The sequence below is a fragment of the Festucalex cinctus genome, chromosome 2 (assembly GCF_051991245.1).
Source record: "Festucalex cinctus isolate MCC-2025b chromosome 2, RoL_Fcin_1.0, whole genome shotgun sequence".
Classification (NCBI taxonomy): Eukaryota; Metazoa; Chordata; class Actinopteri; order Syngnathiformes; family Syngnathidae; genus Festucalex; species Festucalex cinctus.
The window spans coordinates 31,442,570-31,463,949 of record NC_135412.1 but is presented as its reverse complement, the minus strand read 5'-3'; the positions used below and the strand labels follow the sequence as shown (position 1 = coordinate 31,463,949).

At 39.4% G+C, this 21,380-nt stretch overlaps 1 protein-coding gene across 7 annotated transcripts in view; it reads left to right on the top strand.

The window, feature by feature from the left end:
- prdm16 (PR domain containing 16) overlaps positions 1 to 21,380 on the top strand; it is a 213,304-nt gene that overhangs the window by 105,086 nt on the left and 86,838 nt on the right. For all 7 annotated transcript variants that reach the window (XM_077514591.1, XM_077514588.1, XM_077514586.1 and 4 more), the window contains exon 3: positions 9,964 to 10,011. In XM_077514591.1, coding sequence (XP_077370717.1) covers positions 9,964 to 10,011 — 48 coding nt within the window. The remainder of the gene's footprint in view (positions 1 to 9,963; positions 10,012 to 21,380) is intronic.

Below are 21,380 nucleotides of genomic sequence, written 5' to 3'. Positions count from 1 at the left end.
TTTAGCATCTTTTCATGCTGCACCTAATTATCTCCCACCGCTTTTATTCAGCCTCCATGTCGTTAATTGTATTTCTACCGCCCCTTCTGGTTTGCGACAGTGTTAGCGGAAAGGACTGAACGGGCCCTCCTTTCACGGCGTGCCTTCGGGAAAACACTGGTGTTATTTTAGAAATCACACTGTTAAAGATTAATGTGGACCTGGAGGAGTGTGTCATCGTTCCTTAACGACAGGGCCGAGACTCGGAATAAAGGCAGCACTGTGTTCTGTCCCTTAGCCCAAGGACAGATATGTTTCCTCTCAGCAAGCTCGCCACTCAAAACCCCCCTTTGTCCAATAACTTTCTCTGTAAGTCATCCGCTGTAGCCAAAATGAAGAAAAATAATAATAATTTATTCCTTTTCAATCTGTTTGGCCTTGTCCTAATGTTTATTTATCAAAACCGATGTAGGTTTGTGTGCAATGATTACTGTATCTTTTATCTTAACCTTTAAAAATAACATAAAAAAAAAAAAAAAAGGCCGAGTGTGCGCAAACATTTTCCATTGTGATTGCTCCAGTCCAATGACTAATGGAAAGTCCCAACTCCAAATTGTGAACATGCAACTCCCCCCAATAAAGTCATCTGTCATCATCTTGCAGTAGACAGACAGACAGACAGCTATAACCCAGGGTTCAGAGACCACAAGCAGAGCATCCTGTTGTTACGTGAACATCTCTGTTATTCAATTGGCCGGGAGGTTGACAATATTATAAATAAATCCGCTATCACTGACACATTTGAGAGTATGCATGATAAGAACTTTGAACATCCGATGCAGCTGGTGAGCTTGATGAAGATTTGATACGTGCAAACAGGTCTTAGGGACAAATGTATCTCTCGCAAAGGCTTTTGCTGATAATAAAAGGATTTGATAAGCCGGGGGAAATCAATCTTAGTGGCAAAGATCTCCTTCACACTAATAGCGTTGTAAAGGGCCTTCACATTATATGGCCCAGCTAATAAAGTCATTTGTGATGAGCCCGAAGGTCAACTGAACGGATATGTCATGTTCATCTGTGTTTTGTCTTTAATTAGTAGTATGCAGGATTTATACAATAGCTTTATGTGGGTGGTACTATTGGTTTGTGGTTACATTCTACATCTGCCATTTAGTAGCTTACAACAAAGTCCTCGATCTTCACTGTTGCAAATGTTCCCTCGCCATCCTTGAGCAGATCAAAGTTGGCAACTCCTGAATCTAGCTTGTGTTTTGATGACAAAAACATCAGACAATGGCCTTTGCACGTGGGAGTGGGACTGCTACATTATCGCCACTCACTTAAATCTTCTTCCAAGAATCCTCAAGGCCAAACTGTAGCTGATGACATTAGTTATCAAGCCACAGTTGACAGGATGTCTCTCACCCGTTTTTTTTTCCTGCTCAATATCATCAGAGAATGTTATACAGATCCTTCAGGAAATGTGCTGTGCGGCATATTGGAGCCAAGCTAATCAATTTCATTAGCTACATAAATCATGACAGCTTGACGTTTATTGTGAAGGCGATGGGTTGATCTTGTGGACTTGGAGACAGCTCCCTTGGTGATAAATGCAGCTATCTCTTTAGAGCAAGGATACAACAAGTGCATGTACTGTATAGACAGACAAAAAGGGGAAAGGCTGATGCAGGCACTGTAAAATAAAAGAATAAAAAATAAATAAATTTAAAAAATTTAAAAATCTGGACTGGACATCTGACATGCAGGGCATATATGTGGTGGGCCAGCTGATGCGATGCCATTTATTATTAATAATTTTGCTCTGTTATGCTCCGTCATACCCCAGGTTGTACGAGACCGCCCCACAATATAGAGGCAGGAGCCCATTAATTCATTTACAATATCGACAGCAAACTGAAGCAATCCACATCAGTGGTATAGACATGTGGTATAGACACGTCCAGTGCTGGTCAGGAGTCACGTCTCTTTACAAATTTAGAACGTTAGATTATTGCTGTCAACATCCATGATAGCTATTATTTCCACACCCTAGCAAGTCAGCAACTTAGGTGAGAAGTCATTGTTTGTCATATGATCCACAGTCATGGTTTCATGAAATAAAATGCACACATATCCGACCCTTGCTTAACACATTATTTTTCAAGAGATTTTGCTGTCGTTGTTATTTTAGATATCATTTGAAATAATTCATTTGAATTTTTATTAAACTCTTAATGCTCTGATTGGTGGTCCAGCAAGCCACTAAGTCAGGGACACAAAAAAGTAGATTATTTCAATTTTCAATTGCATTTCACCTGGCAATTTCTTGAAGAACATGAATGTGTCATTTACATTTTTACAATCATTTTCCCTTCCGTCTTGCACCCACTTAAGCTGTGCTTGCCTCTGGCCACCAGTGAGAGTAACTTTGTAGGCAAACTCTTTTGACAGTGTCTTTTAATTTACTGGCTGTTCTTTCGATGTGTGCGTGTGAGTGTATGTTCTGTTCATGCAGGTACCACTGATATGATCAAATTGTCCACCTAAAAAAAAAAAATCACAAGGATAAAAAATGTACTAGTTACAGTCCATTTGGAGTGGATAAATCCTTTTGTGGGTGTTTATCTCCACATCGTTCTCAAAATAATACTCATTTTAATAGCGGCTATTATACCTATTAGCTGCTCTTATTACTGCTGGTTCGTGTGCATGTCATGTTGGCGCTTCAGTCACTCGTAATTGCCGGTGAATTAAACCATTTCATGTACATTATATCGATTGAGACCTTTTACCATAAGTGGACGACAAACAAATAATCTCTGTAGTTGAAGGAAGGACAGTGTCATGTCTGTCAGCAGCAGCAGGCCTATTTACTGTCTCGGACATTTGAGTGAGTTGTTTGTCGCACTTAATGAAACATATGAAGCAGAGTGTGTGTCCAAGTGTATCGGTGCAATAAACTAAGCAACTTAAAATCACAGACTTGCAGTCGAACAAAGACTGTCTTATGAACAGACGGCGCTGTTTACCTTTTCCGCGGCACACACTATACCATTCACCTCTGTCCTGCTGATGACCTAACATCTAAGCTCGACGTCTTCCTTGTAAACACACACTTGTACAAAAAAGCAATTGAGAAAATGAAGAAAGGCCAAAAGAACTAAGTGGATACTTAAAAGTATGTGGAGGGGAGAATTGGTAGGGTATTTATAATTGAACTCTATTACTGTTGCAACTGTACTCATTTATGTATGTCTAACTTTTGTTCTTTTAGACATATCAGAGATTGAACTTGCTAAACAAAAACAAAGTAATTGACAGGTTCTCCACTATGGGTTTGTCTCCGCAGGCATCATCTTTATTAACATCTTCGAAGGTTTTGACCTCTGTGTAAACCTTTACAACTGCAAACAAAGGCTTGTCTATTTTGCACTGATCCAACTTGTACTCATCTACTATATTTTGGGTAAGATGTGTGTATGAATGGCAGAGCTAATTGGATGGATTTGATTCATTATACTTCATCAAGGAGAAGTTCAACTTATATAAATCCATTTGTTGTGTACTTTCCATCCCTCTGCTTGTTTTATCGTTGCACCAAATTTTATTGAGCAGCCAGGATGGTGACAGTGTACCACTTTTCAGTATTTTGCTCAATCATGATTTAAGTTGCAGTGCTATGATCATCATGACACTTTTCCTCTTTCCCCTCAATAGGCTAAAGTCTGTCACTGATGGTGTGCTGGTACACTCACTCACCCAATGTTTGAAGATCACACATTCCACTCTTGAGGCATGTTTTTCACCAGAATTAAACATTTCAAATGAAACAACCTGAAGCACATTCAAATTTGACAATAGACTGTTCATGTGAAAAAGACATATCCGAAATGGTTTAACATTCGTCTTTACATGATCAGGATTTTTCGGCCCATCAGCCATTAACAAGCTTGAGAAAAAAAAAATGCTATATATGCTCTATATTTGCTCTATTGTCAACTGCCACCATTTGCGGGGGATTTGAACTAGCCAGCCCACGAATAGGTAAAAACCCACATATAAATAATGCCAATTGAACGGCATGACAAAAAAAATCTTCACAAACCACTGATAAACAATACATATAATATGTAATGTCTTATTTTGCGAAACTGATGAATGATGTCATTGATTGAGCGGACAAATTAAGACATTACAGCCGATCACCGATTTTGCATAAAAATCCAAATATCGTCCAATCATGATGCAGTCGATCAGATCAATGTAAAGTCTAATTCACAATGTACAATATGATATGAAATTTCCGTGCATCCAATTTATCAGTACTCTTATTTGCATACATTTAATTTACAATAAGCAAAATGTGATACGAGACTGCTGGGCTGAAAACGCCAACATCAGCACTACATAGTGCATAAATATAAACAGTCATACATGGCTTCACTGGCAGCCGCAGGATGTGAAATGAAGTGGCATGACCTTTATTCGATCTATATGCCCCCAAGACAAGACCCTAAATCTTGCTCCCATAACCCCTTCTAACTACGAGGCAATATGTGTCATAGAAAGAATAGGAGATCATTAGATTCAAGGCTATATTATTTTTCATCATCCTGCCATATATCGAGGAACTGCAACCTTGATCAAAATGAAGAAGGAGAATGTGATATATCATTATCTGAAAGTGACGTCACAGCCTTTCTTGATGCTTTCCAACCAATCCTCTTAGGGCAAAAGTGGGGTTATTTATTGGTCCTTAACCCTTTGGTTGTCACAATCTTTCCCAGCACAAGATCTATCGGCGCACACTTATTCACTTATGATTATTACTGATCATCTGCCCAAATGACTTATCAATAAAGTGGAGGCCAAGCAGATAATTTATCTGTACAGTTCTGTCGATATCAAGTTGAGAGGGAAAGGCCTTAAAAGGATGAAGGGCTTTGGACATCAGGTGATGGATGATCATACATTGGCTGCATGAAAATATGACCCTTTTAATATATTTGCTCTCTTTCCACTCCCTTCGTCTCGCTTGGTTATCTTGCTTGATTCCCAAAGTTTGTCTTGAGAACATCATCATGTTTAAGAAAAGCGGCTTTACAGTAAACTCTTCAACTGTCAGACGGACAAACACAAATATTTGATTCATACCAAGTATTCGTGTCATTGCAAGATCTGTGAATCATACAAGACTTTGAAATGATGAGAAAAAGCCCGTCTGGGGTCAATGAAAACCCTGGCAGCATATTTCACTCTGGGATTCCTTTATAAATCACACAAAAGGCTCATAGGGCCATGCGGGGTCATGGCTCATTCTGTAAATACCGGCCGTTTGTATTAGACAAGTGGCCGTGACTTTCCAGAGTCGCACAATGCTTCGGAGTGTTTGCCTTCCAAATCTAACCTTTGTGCACTAAGCTCTATCTCACCGCTGTTCCGTCACAGGCCGCACCCTGCGTAGATGTTGGGTTGGGCGACTGTTAGCTTTAGCCTGATGCGATTAGTGTCAAGCTAATCGGATCGCCCCTGGTTCTCTTAAACAGCGGCAACTCGGGCACTATTGCCTTTGCTAATGTTCTGGATATAATTGTCTCACATTTAGCTTCACGGCAAAGTGGACATGATGACCATGAATCAAGCAGCGATTACTTGGAATCGCGTTCTCGATCAACCAAGACGGACAAACGGGGAGCCGGAGAAAGAATGTTTCCTATCAGCACTCTCCTGTGTTTGCCTTGGCCAGCACACCTCTGCTGCTCCACTTATTAAAGTCGTCATAAATATTTTCTATCTGATGGACGCCCAGCTTCCTGCTATTTAGCAGTGACCATTTTGGCCTTGTTTCCTACTCCCCTGCCTCACCACTTAAGCTCTGTGGGCAACCTCATTGTTGAGGCATGTTCTTAAGAGGTCATAGCTCTGGTCTTGTTTTGGGTCAGCTGTCAAGGCCCCTATCTCTGGGAAGTCCCAAAATAGTCCAATTTTATACTGTTTCATAGGAGCGGACACAACGAAAGGTCCCGAGACAGGCTGTTGTTAAAAAGCAGACTGCATTCATGGTGTATCCTTATTCAAACAACCATGAACTGATGTTTGCAGGAAAGTGCAAATGGGTTGTTATCTGGAGTGTTCGAATGATAGCAACGGACCTGTGAGAAAATAACACTGGCGACTTCATATTCCTACTTTTCTTCCTTTTTGGGGCAGTCTGGTCCAGTTCTTGAGTTTAAACCTTTCCCAGAAAATTGGCAGTGTTAGAGGTGCTTTGATAAAGCTCAGCTCTGCGTTTTGGCTCGTTTAGTGGCGTGGCAGAACCGTTCCTCTTTTCATCACCCTTTCCATGGGCTGCCAGTGAGAGTGGTACACTCTGAGTGGAGCTTGACACACTGCCATCTGTTGGATGGTCAACAGAGGATTGTCACTTTAATGTTACGGTGGAGTTTTATGAACGGAATTTAAAGAACAACATTTTTCTTTCATACTATTGAATACAACAAAGAGTGCATTCAGAGTCATTTGGGTCACTTGTTTCATTTTTCTGTTATGTTCCAGTTAATATGTCACACACTGCTACACGCTGATTAGTATTTATTCATCTGAACCTAACTGACCCGTCCAAAATGCCCTTTGGCAAGATAGTTTGCTAATATTTGAGACTTGACCTCCGCTTCTTTTCCCATCACTCCATCCCGAAGATCAATAATCTATCCACGAAAATAAGGTCGAGTCTGCGTGCCAAGAAGCTGCACAAGATCCCAATAAATGTGAGCAAAACTTTCAATTTGTGGCTTTTTTGCTGTGGCTGTGTCCGACAGGGCCCTGGTTAAAAAAAAACCTTGAGGTTTGTTTGCTGATGGTTCTTTTTGGAAACTTGCGGTTTTTGTGACATTCGTAGGCATCTATTGGGCCGCGCTGCCGTATTGCTTCTTATTATTCAGACTTGAGGAGAATTGTTCTTGGCAGCACAGAGCTAACATTTTCCTACAGCGCAAACCTCCAGTTGTCCTCTGAGGATGATGATGAGCAAGCTCACGTCAAGCTCCTTCTGCAGTTGCTACGGCCGTTAACATAGCCTGTGCATCTGTGACTTGTATAAATAGATTATTCTACGTTCGGCTCTTCTCGTAAGCTGATTTTTCGGTGGGAGGAATACAACCACCATATGTGCATAATGGATCTTGTGCAAGAAAAAAAAAGTCCCTTTGGGGCAGCATTTCTGTTGGCTTTTCACATTCATTTAGCTATGGAAATGAACGGAGCGGGATTTTGCTCCGTCAAGTGTTTTAGACTGGGACACGTCTTGTAAAAACAAAAGCTCTCAGTCACTTCACACTTCTCTCTCCACGCTGTTTTCTTTTTGTGCGCTTGGTCATCATGGCACGTCAATACGAATGGTGCTAAAGTGGCGTTGAAAGACTCCTGACTCCGTCCAATAACAAAAGCTGTGCATTGAAACTTTAATAATGGGAGGGAGGCGGTCTCTCTCCTTCCTGGTGTGCAAAAGCAGCCAGCGTGGACATGGTGAGATACATAAACACACATTGATGCATGCCGCTAATGAGCGGAATGGTTGTGCAGGTGGCTGCACTTTCATCAAGGCATAACTGGATTTGTTTTTGGTTGAGGTCATATGGGCCAGGGCGCGAGTTACACACACACATACACTTTCTAATTACCCTCGTTGCGGTGTTTTCTCTTCTCCGTGAGACATATTGACATGTCAGCGCTCAGCGGGCTAGATACAGAACAAATGGACATTTTAGTTCTGTCTATGTAGTGGAAAATCTATCCTTCTCAACATAAGCTAGCCTCTATTTGGACTTGTCTCACTGAGCCAGAGCAAAAGTCACTTTGAAATGACACGTGCAATAAATCAAAGCTGCACCAGTCAGTGGCCAATCACATTTTCCCTCTTTAATTAATATTGCATTTATTTGCATGGTGGGGCTCTGTTAGTCTTTCTGTCTGTCTGTGTCAGTTGTTATGCATATGTATTGGGCACGTGTGCATACTGTATGTCAGTGTTAAATGGGAATCACCATTTGTTTGAATTAAACAAAACATCATTGTAAGGTGCTCAATTGATATTCTAATATATTGTAATGCAATCTTGGCTTGTCCCTGTCCAAGAATGCACATTGTGCTCTTCCTGTATCGATGTTTGATTTTCACTATTATGCAAATGAGATAAAACATCATTGTCACCATCATCACATCTCTTACGGTACAATATTAACACATTAGTATCAAATTACATTATTATTATTACATTAGTACAAACATTCTTTTTTTGTCTATCACTTTTCAGTAAACATTTTTTTGGGCAACCAAAACTGCATTGAATTATAAACGAGGTCTATGATAGATCTATTTTTAGTATGTTTTTGATTGTCATTTTGTTCTTCCTCCCTCATGCCTAAAACTGAAACACTAAGCTTGCTTGTCTACATGCATGTTGACAGCATGTTGATGCTACTCCACTATATATATTAAAATAAACACCTCAGTATATTTACGTTGCATTTATTGGATGCGTTTATAGATGATGCAATCAAGTAGTTGGTTTTGTAAACAGCTGCAGCTGGTACATTTCAAGAAAGAGGAAGTCCCCCGCACACACACACCCACTCAAACATCTTGCGCTCCATCTCACAATGATTTATTGTCATTGCCATTAATAACAATGACATTTCAAAAGAAATATTAACACTCGAAGAAGGGAAAATCAAGCTGTTTTTCGTTGTGTGTTTTGCCTGAGAGCAATTTCATCGAGAGTGAAACCTCTAAAATCAAACAAAATTTGTTCCAGCATGTTGGTCAACTTGAATTTGCTTGAATTTAGAATATTGTACATATAGGAAGTTATGGATATAAACTAAAAACTACAAACAATAACTTGCATACTCAACTTTGACAGCCAGTCACACTTATAGTATGACAAATATATGGATGAAGAATAGTACCCGGGAGGTGAGTCGCTTCACACTAAAGGTTCTGTTTATTTATTTATTTATTTATCACCATAACAAGTATCAAGTGAACAATTTACAAATCTGTGTATATTTTAGAGGCGCACAAGCCTTGTTTTTAAGCTATTTTCTTTATCAAGGGAACTAATTAGGGCACCTTTATGGGCGACTCGTGTGAGTGAGCACGTCTGCATGCGCCACCATCCATCATTTGCTGTGAAATTGACAACATGGTTGCAGAAAAGTGCATGAAAGAAGTAGCTGTGTGGCAAAGAATAATGTCACAGTGTCCACGGCAGATTCTGCAAAGATAAAAGTCTCTTCTAATGGACTGCAAACCTTTCAAACTTTGCAAACTCTACTCTGTCTAAAGGGCATATGAAAGCAGGGAAAGGGTGGCTGCCTTGAGGATGTTTTATAACAAATTCCCCTGAAAATCCATGCCTTCTAAAACTACTTATCACTTGCCATCAATGGGCGTCAGGAGGGTGCATAAGAGGACATCAAATAAGACGCTGGTTCAGAATTTAGCATTTAATATGAAGTACCCGCTCATTGCTGCAGAGTAAACTCATCACTTCATCATTCCCTCATTTCCTGTGGCAGACATTGGCGGCATTCTGCTACCTATCTACCGCTAGTAAATATTGCTTGAAGGCTTAATTATACACACACACACATAGACACAGTCTCAGCTAAATTTCCTGCAACGCTGAAGCGGAGAATTAACGTCAAATCTTTGGGGTGTTCATTCATCAGGAGGGGCGTGTGCAGCGTAATGTTTGCTTCTGTGTGTTTGTGTGTGTTTTGGTGACCTCGCAGTCCATTATTATATCCCTCTGGTCACATTTGTTGCCCAAAGGGTGAGGGTGATGTACTGTGAACACCCTGTGCTCATGTCACAACCCCGCGGCCAAGGCCCTGTACAGGCACAGAGATCAATATTCTCTTTCTATGCTGAAGTCATTTCACTTTTTGTCCTCATAATCATAATTCGGTTTCTTCTCAGATGATGAATGACCACGACGAGTCCTCCCCTGACAGCGGCGTCCAAAAGGTAGGACCTGTTCATGTGAATCTGGTCAGCTTTGTGTTGTGTTTGTGTCACACAAGTCAACTGTGCATACGCGCTTGCGAAGGTAATTGTCAATGCAACTAAGAGTCTGAGTTGTGTGGAAAGAGCAACAACACGATGACGTAGAGCAGTGGCGAGCGGTGACTTTTTGTAGTGGACATGCTGAAGACTCACATATGCGAGCACCCGTAAGGGCACGAGTGAAATTTTTTGGGGGTATTTTTATCATTAATTTCAATATTAAATGCTATTTTATAGCGCTGTGTAGGTATAAAATTAAAGTAGAAATATTCAGGACAGGTTGATACGCACACACTTAATGTAACCAGTTCCGTGGTGTATGAAATGACAAAATCACAATTTGCCAGTTCGTAGGAATTTACAGTATTCGGAATTGGCTCATGACCATGATATAAACTCAAACTGGAGAAGGGAAAAAATTTTCGCTGTACCATTCCTGGAGCGCTGGAGGACCGCGGAGCACGCCCGAGAACGCTGGAGCCTCCTCAGCCATGAAATATGGCAATTTGCTGGCCCTCTATCACCGGGATGCAAAGCCACTGAGTGCTAGCCAGTGCTAGTTACAATATAACCAGCGCAGTACAACAGCTCTCGATGCTAGCAAGAAAAAAAGTACAACAACAAACAACGTTAACTGAACTGCACGCCTCCTACCCTCCCTCCATCCAGCGAGATCTGTGTTGCGTTCACTAACAGTCAGACATCATAGTGCTCAACAACCCCACTTAGTTCGTTACACTTTCTTTCCTCAAAAGATCTCTGGGAAAAGGGCACTCATTGGGATTCGGTGATGAACTTGAACTGAACAATGACTGTAGACCACAGAACAAGCCGAGTAAGCCAATTTTGCACATGCGCGTTGTCAGATAGGCTGCGTTACCGACAGCTTTTTTGCCATTCAAAAGCCGCACGTACCGGAAACAACATTCACGGAACTAACACAACTGATTTCTCAATGTTTATGCGCGAAACAAACTGTCGACTTCTCCGCTCCCCGCGAGGAAAACAGGACAAAATATACTGGAATTTAAGACCAAAACAGTAGAACTACAGTATTGTACTTTAGAGGATATTTTCAATGATTTTATTTTGAAGAGGTCGGGCAAGCGCCGCCTAATAGCTTACTAGGATAGAACGCTACTGACGTAGAGTACACAAACATTACGAGGGAAATTTTGTCATTCAATAGCATGAAGCTGGCTGGTACTGTACGTGTTACATTCTTCCAAAATAATTTCATCTGGCAGAATTTAAATTTAAGTCTAGTTCTTTCTTTTTGGGTATTATTTCCTCCCAGGCACATATTTATTTTACATTTTGGAATTTACGGTATTGTTGACCAGTGAGGCATGTCAAAGACGGGCACACTACCCTTCAAACAAAGAAAACTTGAACTTTGGGAAAGCCTCAGACGCACACTCATCCAAAACACACTGACACTGGTACCCAAGAGCAATACATCTCATTAGCCAGTCGCTGACCACTTTATGAGGTGATAAATTTATTGAAGAGAGTTGGCAGATCGCCTTAGCAGCCAATGTTGCCAGGTCAGGACCGGCCAGCGCTGGGGTTCATGTCCATCTAATGGTCCATGAAAGAACAATGGCCCTAACCAAGTGGACACTCACTGTGACTTGGAGCAGCCATGGAGCATGGCGGCAGCTGAGCTCACTGACAACAGGGGGTCTAGGACTGACATCCAAATGAGCGATGAGCAATAAATTATGCAAGAGTTTTAGCTTTATGGTGTTGGAGAAATGTGCACTTATAAATAATACAGAATAAGTACAGTGTGATAACCACCTGAGTAGAACACAAAGTACAAATGTTTGAAATGGGGGAGAAAATTGAACAAGACATAGCAATAGTTTTACTTTTTTAACAGTGATGGGCGGTGGGCACGTCAATGAATTTTGATGATCTATCATTCGTCAACGGCCAGGACACTCGCCCGTCATAATCAATCCATGATTATTTCAACCTGCACCAAACTGTAATTGTCAATATGTCATGTGTCGCTTCCATCAACGCTATATTACTGCAGCTGTTTTAGGACCATGAATTTCATCAGTCGCTGCTATTTTAGGATTATCTGTAAATTTCACCGGTCCGTCACTCTGTCATCGTTATTATCATGATGAACTGGTGAATCGTGAAACAATTAAAAAAAAAAAAAAAACTTTGTTAAATGACACGCCCAGCTCAAATTAAGTATTAAAAATGTGATTTTTGTACATTTTGCAGAGGAGTTTCTTCTTCTTCTTCTTCTTCTTCTTCTTCTTCTTCTTCTTCTTCTTCTTCTTCTTCTTCTTCTTCTTCTTCTTCTTCTAACTTGAATACATTGATTTCTCTGTTGCGATTTCACATTATTTTCTATCTCCACAATTTAAATCAAAATTTGGTGTACAGATGTACCAATAAATACGAAACAGGAATCCATTATTTGGTACTGATTCGGTTATTCACAATACCATTGATGGACGAAAAACCCACTTACTTCAATGCTCAGTCCTGTTAACTCATCTATGACGTTCACTTTATATGTTAGCATCAAGCTAGCAGACGTATGTTATACCAAATTAATATACAATGTTTTAATTCTCATTTGTTTTGTGTCACTTTTCCAGTAAACTTCAATTGAGAGTGGCAGATGAATAGCTTGGAGCAAGCACAATGTGCCCTTTATGTAACCTTTAATATGTTTACATGCATTTAAGCGTGCGGGAGAGGTAAACCTAGTTTCAAAGTTTTTTGTTTTTTTGATGGTCTTGCTATATTACAGCTTTTCACTTATCGTGGGTGGTTTTGGAATGTTTGTTTCCTTTCATAAATGGGGGTTGACTGTGTAACACATTTCAACTTTCCGGTGTTTCCCAATTTTTCCAATCAAGTGCATTTACATTATATGAAGTGTAACATCACTGAAGATCTCTTGTACAACATGTTCTAATCCCATCTGTCATTATTAGAAACTTATATTGCTATATTAATTTGATTGAAGTCAGACATATTTTTTATTGAATTCTTTAACACAGAAAATAAACAGAAATCAAAACGTTTGAATCACACTCCATATGTACAAAACATCTGTCTTCGTAATGCAGATCTGAATCACATACCAAACGAAACACCTATACATACTTATACTCAATAAGTTGTCGCTATAAAACTATTAAAAGAAAAAACAAACAAAAAACAAAAAAAAACAAAAAAACAAAAAACAAATAGGGAGTAATGTCTTTTTCAGACTCATTCAATCATTGTCAAAATTAAAGTCCAGCCTAAGGGGTTTTACAAAATGAATCCACTTCTCCCAGCAGGAAATAAATTGTCCACTTCTATGATTGACGTATGCCGTTATTTTTTCCATTTTGTAAATATCCATAGTGATGTCAATCCACTCATTTAGCGTTGGGGTTTCTTGTGTCAACCACTTCCTAGTTAGAGCCTTTTTACTAGCAACCAACAAAATGCTAACCAATTGTTTGTCTTTTTTCAACCAGTCCTGAGGGATATGTCCAAACCACAAAAATTTAATCTCAGAGAATATTACACGTTTAAATATATTCTGTAATGCCTTGTGAATTTCCTCCCAATAGACTTTAATAAAAGAGCAGTTCCAGAACACGTGGTAGTGGTTTGCATTGCGATTGCCACAATTTCTCCAACAAGTCGGGGGATTATTATCATAGTGGGATTTTTGCTCAGGTGTGATAAAATATCTTATCAACCCTTTCCAACCAAACTCTTTCCAGCTTAACGAGCTGGTGCATTTCCATTGATACCTCCATATCATTGTCCATTCCTCCTCCGTAATGTTAAGCTCCCCCTCTGTTTCCCACTTATTTTTAATATAAGATGTAGAATATGGTTTAAGATTAGAAAGAGCCTTATATATGCCTGAAATAATCTTGCCTTCAATTTTTGAATCATAAACTTTTCTAAACATGCCTATCAAATCCACTTGTACACCTCTCGCCTCCTTCAGTTTTGTTTCAACATAATGTCTCATCTGTAGGTATCGGTAGAAATCTTGTTTTTCAAGACCATAGTTTTGCCGGAGTGCCTCAAAACCAAGCAGCTGACCACCATTCATTATCTTACATAGAGCCGTTATCCCTCTTGTTGTCCAATTTTTAAATCCAATGTCAGATTTGTTGGGCATAAAATCTGAATCATATGCACACCATTTCAGAGCCACAATTTCCTTACCTAGATCATATCGTTTTAAAGTCATCTTCCAAACTTTGAGGGTTAATTTAACCCACGGATTGTCTATAGCATCTATATAATTTTGAATTTGTCTGTCAGCAAGGATGGCTTGTATGGGGATCGGAACCACACCCTCTTCCATTCTCTTCCACTGTGCATCATATGTCGGGTCACACCAGTACACCATTGCTTTCATTTGAGATGCACAATAATATTCACTGAGTGATGGTAGTCCCCATCCCCCCTTCTCCTTAGACAGCTGCAAGGTTTTGAGACGAACTCGAGGTCTCTTATTCTGCCATATATACTTCAGTAACATTTTGTCCCATTCATTGAACTGATTTTGACTCAATTCTGTTGGCAGGGTCTGGAACAAGTATAGGAATCTCGGAAGTATGTTCATCTTGATTGATTCAATTCTTGAACTAAAAGTAAAGAAGGGGATTAAGTTCCACCTTCCTACATCTTCCTTGAGCCTATTTTGAAGAGGTAGATAATTGACCACGGACAGTCTATTCAGTTCTTTTGGCAAAATAATTCCCAAGTATTTCAGAGATTTTGTTTGCCATGCAAGAGGATAGTTATCCTTAATATGTGTGGGGGGGTCATAATTATATGTAAGCAGTTGAGTTTTCTGCACATTAATTTTATATCCAGACAGTAAACCAAATTGCTCAAATGATTGCATAATCTTGGGTAGTGATTGAGTTGGATTTCCCAAATAAACCAAAATATCATCAGCATAACACGCCAATTTATGTTCTATCCCATTGATGACAATCCCTCGAATGTCTCTGTTCTGTCTAATGTGTTGGGCTAATGGCTCTAGGTAAAGTGCAAAAAGTAATGGTGACCATGCACACCCCTGCCTTGAGCCCCTCTCTAAAATAAAACTGTGAGAAAGATAACCATTGACTTTGACCCTCGCTGTTGGGTTGGTATACAGCGCCCGTATAATTTTTATCGTATCATTATGAAAACCAAATTTATGAAGAACCTTGTAAAGAAAGCCCCAATTCACTGAATCAAATGCCTTTTCAGCATCCACACTAATTACCATTGCTTCAATATTATTTTTTTGTATATAATCCACAACATGTAGCGTCCTACGTATATTGTCCAGTGTTTGTCGACGACGTATAAAACCTGTCTGGTCGTTATGTATTAGCATAGGTAGAAACTTCTCTAATCGTCTCGCCATTATTGAAGTAAATAATCTGTAATCAATATTAAGAACCGATATTGGCCTATATGATGCACATTCCCTCTTATCTCTTCCCTCTTTTGGTATAGCCGAGATTACCGCTTCTCTCCAACTAGGTGGTGTTTGTGCTTTTTTCAAAGTCCAGTTCATTGTACGAAGCAAAATAGGAGTTAGCACATCACTAAATTCTCTATACCAGTCTGCTCCGTAGCCATCCAAACCTGGGGACTTGCCCAATTTCAGTCTATTGATTGCCATTTTCAGCTCGCCTTCTGTTATGTCATCCGTCATCACTTTGTTCTGTTCTTCAGTCAAGGTAGGCAACCTTAGAGAGTCCAGAAATGTATCAATTTGTATTTCACTACCACCTGGAACTCTAGCGTACAAAGTTTCGTAGAATGCTTCAAAGGCATCTTGTATTTCGCTCAATTTATATTTAATCTGTTTCGTCCTTGGGTCCCTTATTTGATGAATAGTATTTTCTGCTGTTTTTTTCCTTAACTTCCATGCTAATATTTTCATAGATTTAGACCCACCGTCATAATATCGTTGTTTTAAGAACATCAATTTTTTCTGTATGTCCTGTGTGGCCAAATTGTCAAGTTCATTTCTGATCACTTTAATTTCTTGTAGAACATTCTGTATAGGGTTTACCTTGTGTAGTGTTTCTAATTCCTTCAATTTATTTTGCAATTCTTGAAGTGTTTTATTTCTCTCTTTTTTTTTATAGACATATTTTTATACCCAGCAGGAAGGCATGCAAGTCAGTGACTACTAAGTAAAACTGTTTTATTCCTTGAGCTTGTTTAAAGAGTTGGCCACATGGTATTTAAGCTGCTTCCTTTTCCTAATTTAGTACAATGTGGAAAAATTCAGTTTTCTTCAACCTCAACGTGCCATATTAAATGCAGCAAAACTGTACAATTACCGTCAGAATGTAAAATATAAATCGCACGGTCTCTCCACACAGGTCATTATGCAGATTGCGAGCTGTGGTGGGCCCTCACCAGGTGGCAGCAGGCCACATGCCTGTTATGAATATGAATGAAATTATGCATGAGCCATTTCTTATGACATGACTCATTCATCCGCATCAAACACACACATGCAAGTAAACATTGACTTTTCCTGCCTATGCTTGATTAAGGCAGAATGTTAATTGAGTTATAACTTTCGAATAAATAACTGTTACTGCACATACTTTATTGGTTTGCTTGTAGCATTTACAAAAAACATTTACAAAAAGAGCACTACAACACTATTCACTGCATACTAGTTGACCATTATAAAAATACAAATCACAAACTATTACACAGTATGTTTGTGCTTGTGTGAAAGAGGAGGTAGCATTTCAAATCTTCTCATTGTATACTCATCATCCGTAAACGCCCTATTGAGAGCGCATGTGAGAAAACGTGCATCCTCCCATCTGCACGCAGACGGAAAATAAATAGATCTGCTATCTGAATCCCCTCTCTACTTACTGCATTCATCCTCCGCTCATTCCTTGGCTCACTGGCTCGCTCCGCAGACAGGACGGTGTTGTTCAAGCTATAGATGGCTATCAGAGGCCATTGGGGAAAGTATCAGGGATTGTTTGATTTGGTCTGCTCCGACCGCACAAAACCTGACTATCCGTCTGTTTAGCTGTCTAGGCCCTGCTTACATGTATTCGCCCTTGCACACACACCCAGGTCTGTGGAAGTTAATAGGGTGTCAGAGTACGGCTGTTTCTTTTTTAGAGTCCCTGGATTTAAAGGTGATATAAAGATGGGGGCGGCGATGAAGACAGTCTATGCTTTGTGTGTGTCTCTGTACTAATCCTCATCTTCAGAAGAGCGCCGCTGTCCACCCTGATGTGTGTAAACACTCGCGCAGATCAGATGGCAGATAATGACTTCCAGATAGACACCCTCCATTCAGGCAGCAGAGAAAATCAATGAGCACTGATTGCTTTTTTCCCAAGACGATCATCTCCCCCGAAGGCTACTATCTTTCTCTCACCTCCTTTCTTGGTTTCCCTCCGCAAGCTCAGATTGAATCAGTCCATGTTGCTTTTCATGGAAGGTTAACTGCTAAAGTGAAATATGTCATTAGGATTTCTGTGACTCTGTCACACTTTGCCACTGTGCAGGCTTGACTTCACAACACCCTGATGTTCACAAGACAATAATTAATAGTGGATTGTCTGACAGATATGCTCTCTCTGTAAATTACAAGTCATTTTGGGCCATTTCCAGATCACAAACATGTATTAAATGTGTTTTTAATGTGTTGTGGCTCCTAAATGGGAGTATGACAGGGGTTGAAATGAACTCTGACCTCGGAGTAGATTTTCCACTCTCTGTGTTGAAAGACATTACAGCCAAAGGGGGTCTGCTGCAGCTGTGGCCGTGTATGTGCATACACTTGAGTGTGATTCTCTCTCTCTTTTTTTTTTGTTCTCCATATCAAGCTGGATAAAGGAGTTTTTAAATAGGGTCGCTAAATGACCCTGAATGTACGAGGGCTATTATGTGGACAGAGGGAGGCTCATGGGTCACAAAAGTGATCCATGGCTGCAGGCCATAGTTTACCTCCTGCCAACTCCACATCAAACCCCCAACCTGCCTCTGAAATTGGCTCATGATTGATTGATAATTATGATAATTTGTTTGAAATGATTATCTGGATATTATAATCACTGCCACCCCAGTGTGTCACGGGACCAAGTCATTTTTCATAAAGCTGAATGCCACAAATACCCGACAGATACAGTGATACATAGTTCTTATTGTGTTCAATGAATAAACTGCATAGTATTCTGCCTAAAGCTTCTTCCATAAGAGTTTTCCTTTTATATATATGATTTTTCCAAAGTCTGGAATATCAGTTTAAGGTAAAAAAAAAAAAAAAAAAAAAAAAAAGGAACTAAACTTTATCTCTAGAGGAAAACACACACACAAACGCAGCTGTAACAAAGTGCCGTACAAAATCTTTATCAAACATAAAACACAGTACATGACATAATAAATAATAATAATAATAAATATATTCAATAAAATATTGGTTTCTAATTGAAATATACTTCTGTTAAAACAAACTTCTATCTTGTACTGTATCTTGGACCAAACTTCGTTGGTTGCCTGTTATTCAGTCAGTGAAGTCAGGTTCCTCGGAGGAGAGAGCAAAGAAGTTCTTCACAATTGCAACTGGCATCGAGGAGGTCTACGGTTATAATAAATAAATAAATAAATAAATAAATACATCCATCCATTTTCTGGACAGCTTATTCCCCACAAGGGTCGTGGGGGGTGCTGGAGCCTATCTCAGCTGGCTTTGGGCAGTAGGCTGGTTGCCAATGAATCGCAGTAAATAAATAAATAAATATTTTAAATAGGATGTTGTACTTTTGGGGATGGATGGATGGATGGATGGATGGATGGATGGATGGATGGATGGATGGATGGATGGATGGATGGATGGATGGATTCGGGAGGGAATATTGATGGAGGTTGATTGAGGGAGAAGTTGATGGATAGATTGACGGATAAGGATGGATGGTTGAATGAACCATCCATCCATTCATAGGAAATATGGAGGGACCAATGAATGGTGTAATTTGGGAGGTATGAGGCAGAGTGGAAAATCTGTTTTTGTGATTACTCTCTTCCAGAATGTCTGACTAAAATCAAACCAATATTTCCATTAGGAAAAAAATGTAAATCAACTTAATCTATCCAGAGTCTGGAATGTAGAGCCCCAATATTATTAACAAAAACTACATTTTACAGAATAGCTCTATATTTACATTCTTATAGCAGTTTGAAATAAATGAAGAATTTTAATGATGTGGATAAATGATTATTTAATACACCTCCTTACCTTTGGTTAAAAAAAAAAAAAAAAAGAAAAAAAAAAGGAAAGGCTCTTGATGACAAATGAATGACAGCAATGGGGGGAGAGGAAGGAGCTGTTTTGGTATTTTTCAGGTGTTTCTTGAATTATATTGTATTTCTTGCCTTCATTACCAAATAGCAGGAACTCATAACTCTCTGTCATAATTTGGAAAAAGGGTTCAGCAGACGGCAAGGCGGATTTCACATTTCAGGCTTGTATTAATTATACAAAGTAATAAATCATTCGGGTCCACTCAGGAACACAAGTTGGAACAAACTTGGCATAACACATTTTGTCAAAAGTCAGGCCTTTAAAATAAATGCACAGCAGTATAATAACAGTTTCACCACATTTCTTTGGCCCCATGGTGGCTTAATTAGCAATCACCCAAACTATTTTGTGCTTTTTTTTTTTTTTTTTTTTTTTTTACTGTGACTGCTAAATAACTCTCAGTGTTGAAAGTTTGTTGGAAACTGTTATTATGTGACTTGATTTTATTTTGAAGGTTGGACTTTTTACAGGTAGTGTTATGCTAATGTTGTTTGAGTTTCGCTGAGCAGACTGGGAGGATTATTGGCTTGAGTTGCTAATAAAAGCTTGTATTGTGGAATACACCTCCTGTCATTTGAGCTCTTATACAATTTATTAAATTCTACAGACGAATGTGCATACTGTAGATTCCGGGAAATGAATGGCCAAGTCCTCTTTTTGTATGAAAGATGAATGGATGATGCACAAAAATTGGGCCAAATTTAGACTAATAAATTTGTCAAAACCCAAATCTTACTAGGGCATTCGAAAACCGAGGTTCCACTGTGTAGCTTTTGGTAGTTTGGTCGGCAAGTTGCCAGGCCAGCAGGCACTCTTTGTACTGTAGGTTGGTAGGTGTACCTTTGTAATTGTACTAAATATGTATATATTAGGATAGATGGGTAATGATGAAGGACTGGATAGCGGTGGTACGTAACGATGGATAGATAGATAGATAAAGTAGAGGACGGTGATGACTGTTAAGACAAATGGATGGAATCCACAATAACAATCCCGCCATGAAGACTCAAAATGCATCCCTGTCATTCTCCAACTCGAAGCAACTAAACTAAAATAAGGGGAGAAGTGTTATGTATTTTTCATGTGATCTGCGTGTGTGTGTATGTGTGGGGGAGAGAGGTGCAGGAATAATATTTGCGGTTTTCACTTTGCCCCAAGATGAGTTAATGATGATATGGGTCTCTTTCTTCTACTAGGCAGGGTTACTTTTAATGGGGCCTGAGTGACATGTTTTTATACGGCTACATAAGCTGCAACCCCCAAAACACACACATGTATAGGCATACACACCCACAGACACACACACAAATACTTTGAAATTGTGCTCACATGCTCAAAATCGTGCATGTTGAGGAATGTTTGCTTCGTGGACAGGATAATCTTTCAAAGCCTTGCCTCCTGACACTGTCTTGATCATACACAAATGAAGGTGAACCCATCTTAAGGAATGCTCATATGTCATTTTCAGTGTATATATGTTTAGTCAAAAATAATATACATTAATTAACTCATTCACTGCCAGTCCAGTTAAAATGGATTTTTTTTTTTACGTATATAGCCGTCAATGGCAGTGAATGAGTTAAAAGGGGTTTGATGGTAATCCGGGGCAGGGGAAAATGTGTTACACATCTGTATATAACTTTTTAACCTCTGTATATATTCCACTTTGGAAATCCAAAATATACTTCCTTTGTGTTTCAGCACTTGCTTGACAGAAGTGTCTGTCAAGTTTGCAATAATCACGTCAGGCTATTTCTTTCATGACTCTGTAGGCACTGTGGAGGTCTGCCGCCCAACGTTCTTGATTTTTGGAAGATCTTGTCAGTTATTTGAAAGACATTTTGGAAATGGGAGACGAGTTAAGATGGAATGAGAATTTAAACGGTCTTCATGTTTGGCTTGTCTGTGGGATTTTTTACAGGGATAGTTGCTGCAGAATGCTGTCATTATGCCGCAAAAGCCAATGTGTGTGTGTTTGTTTATT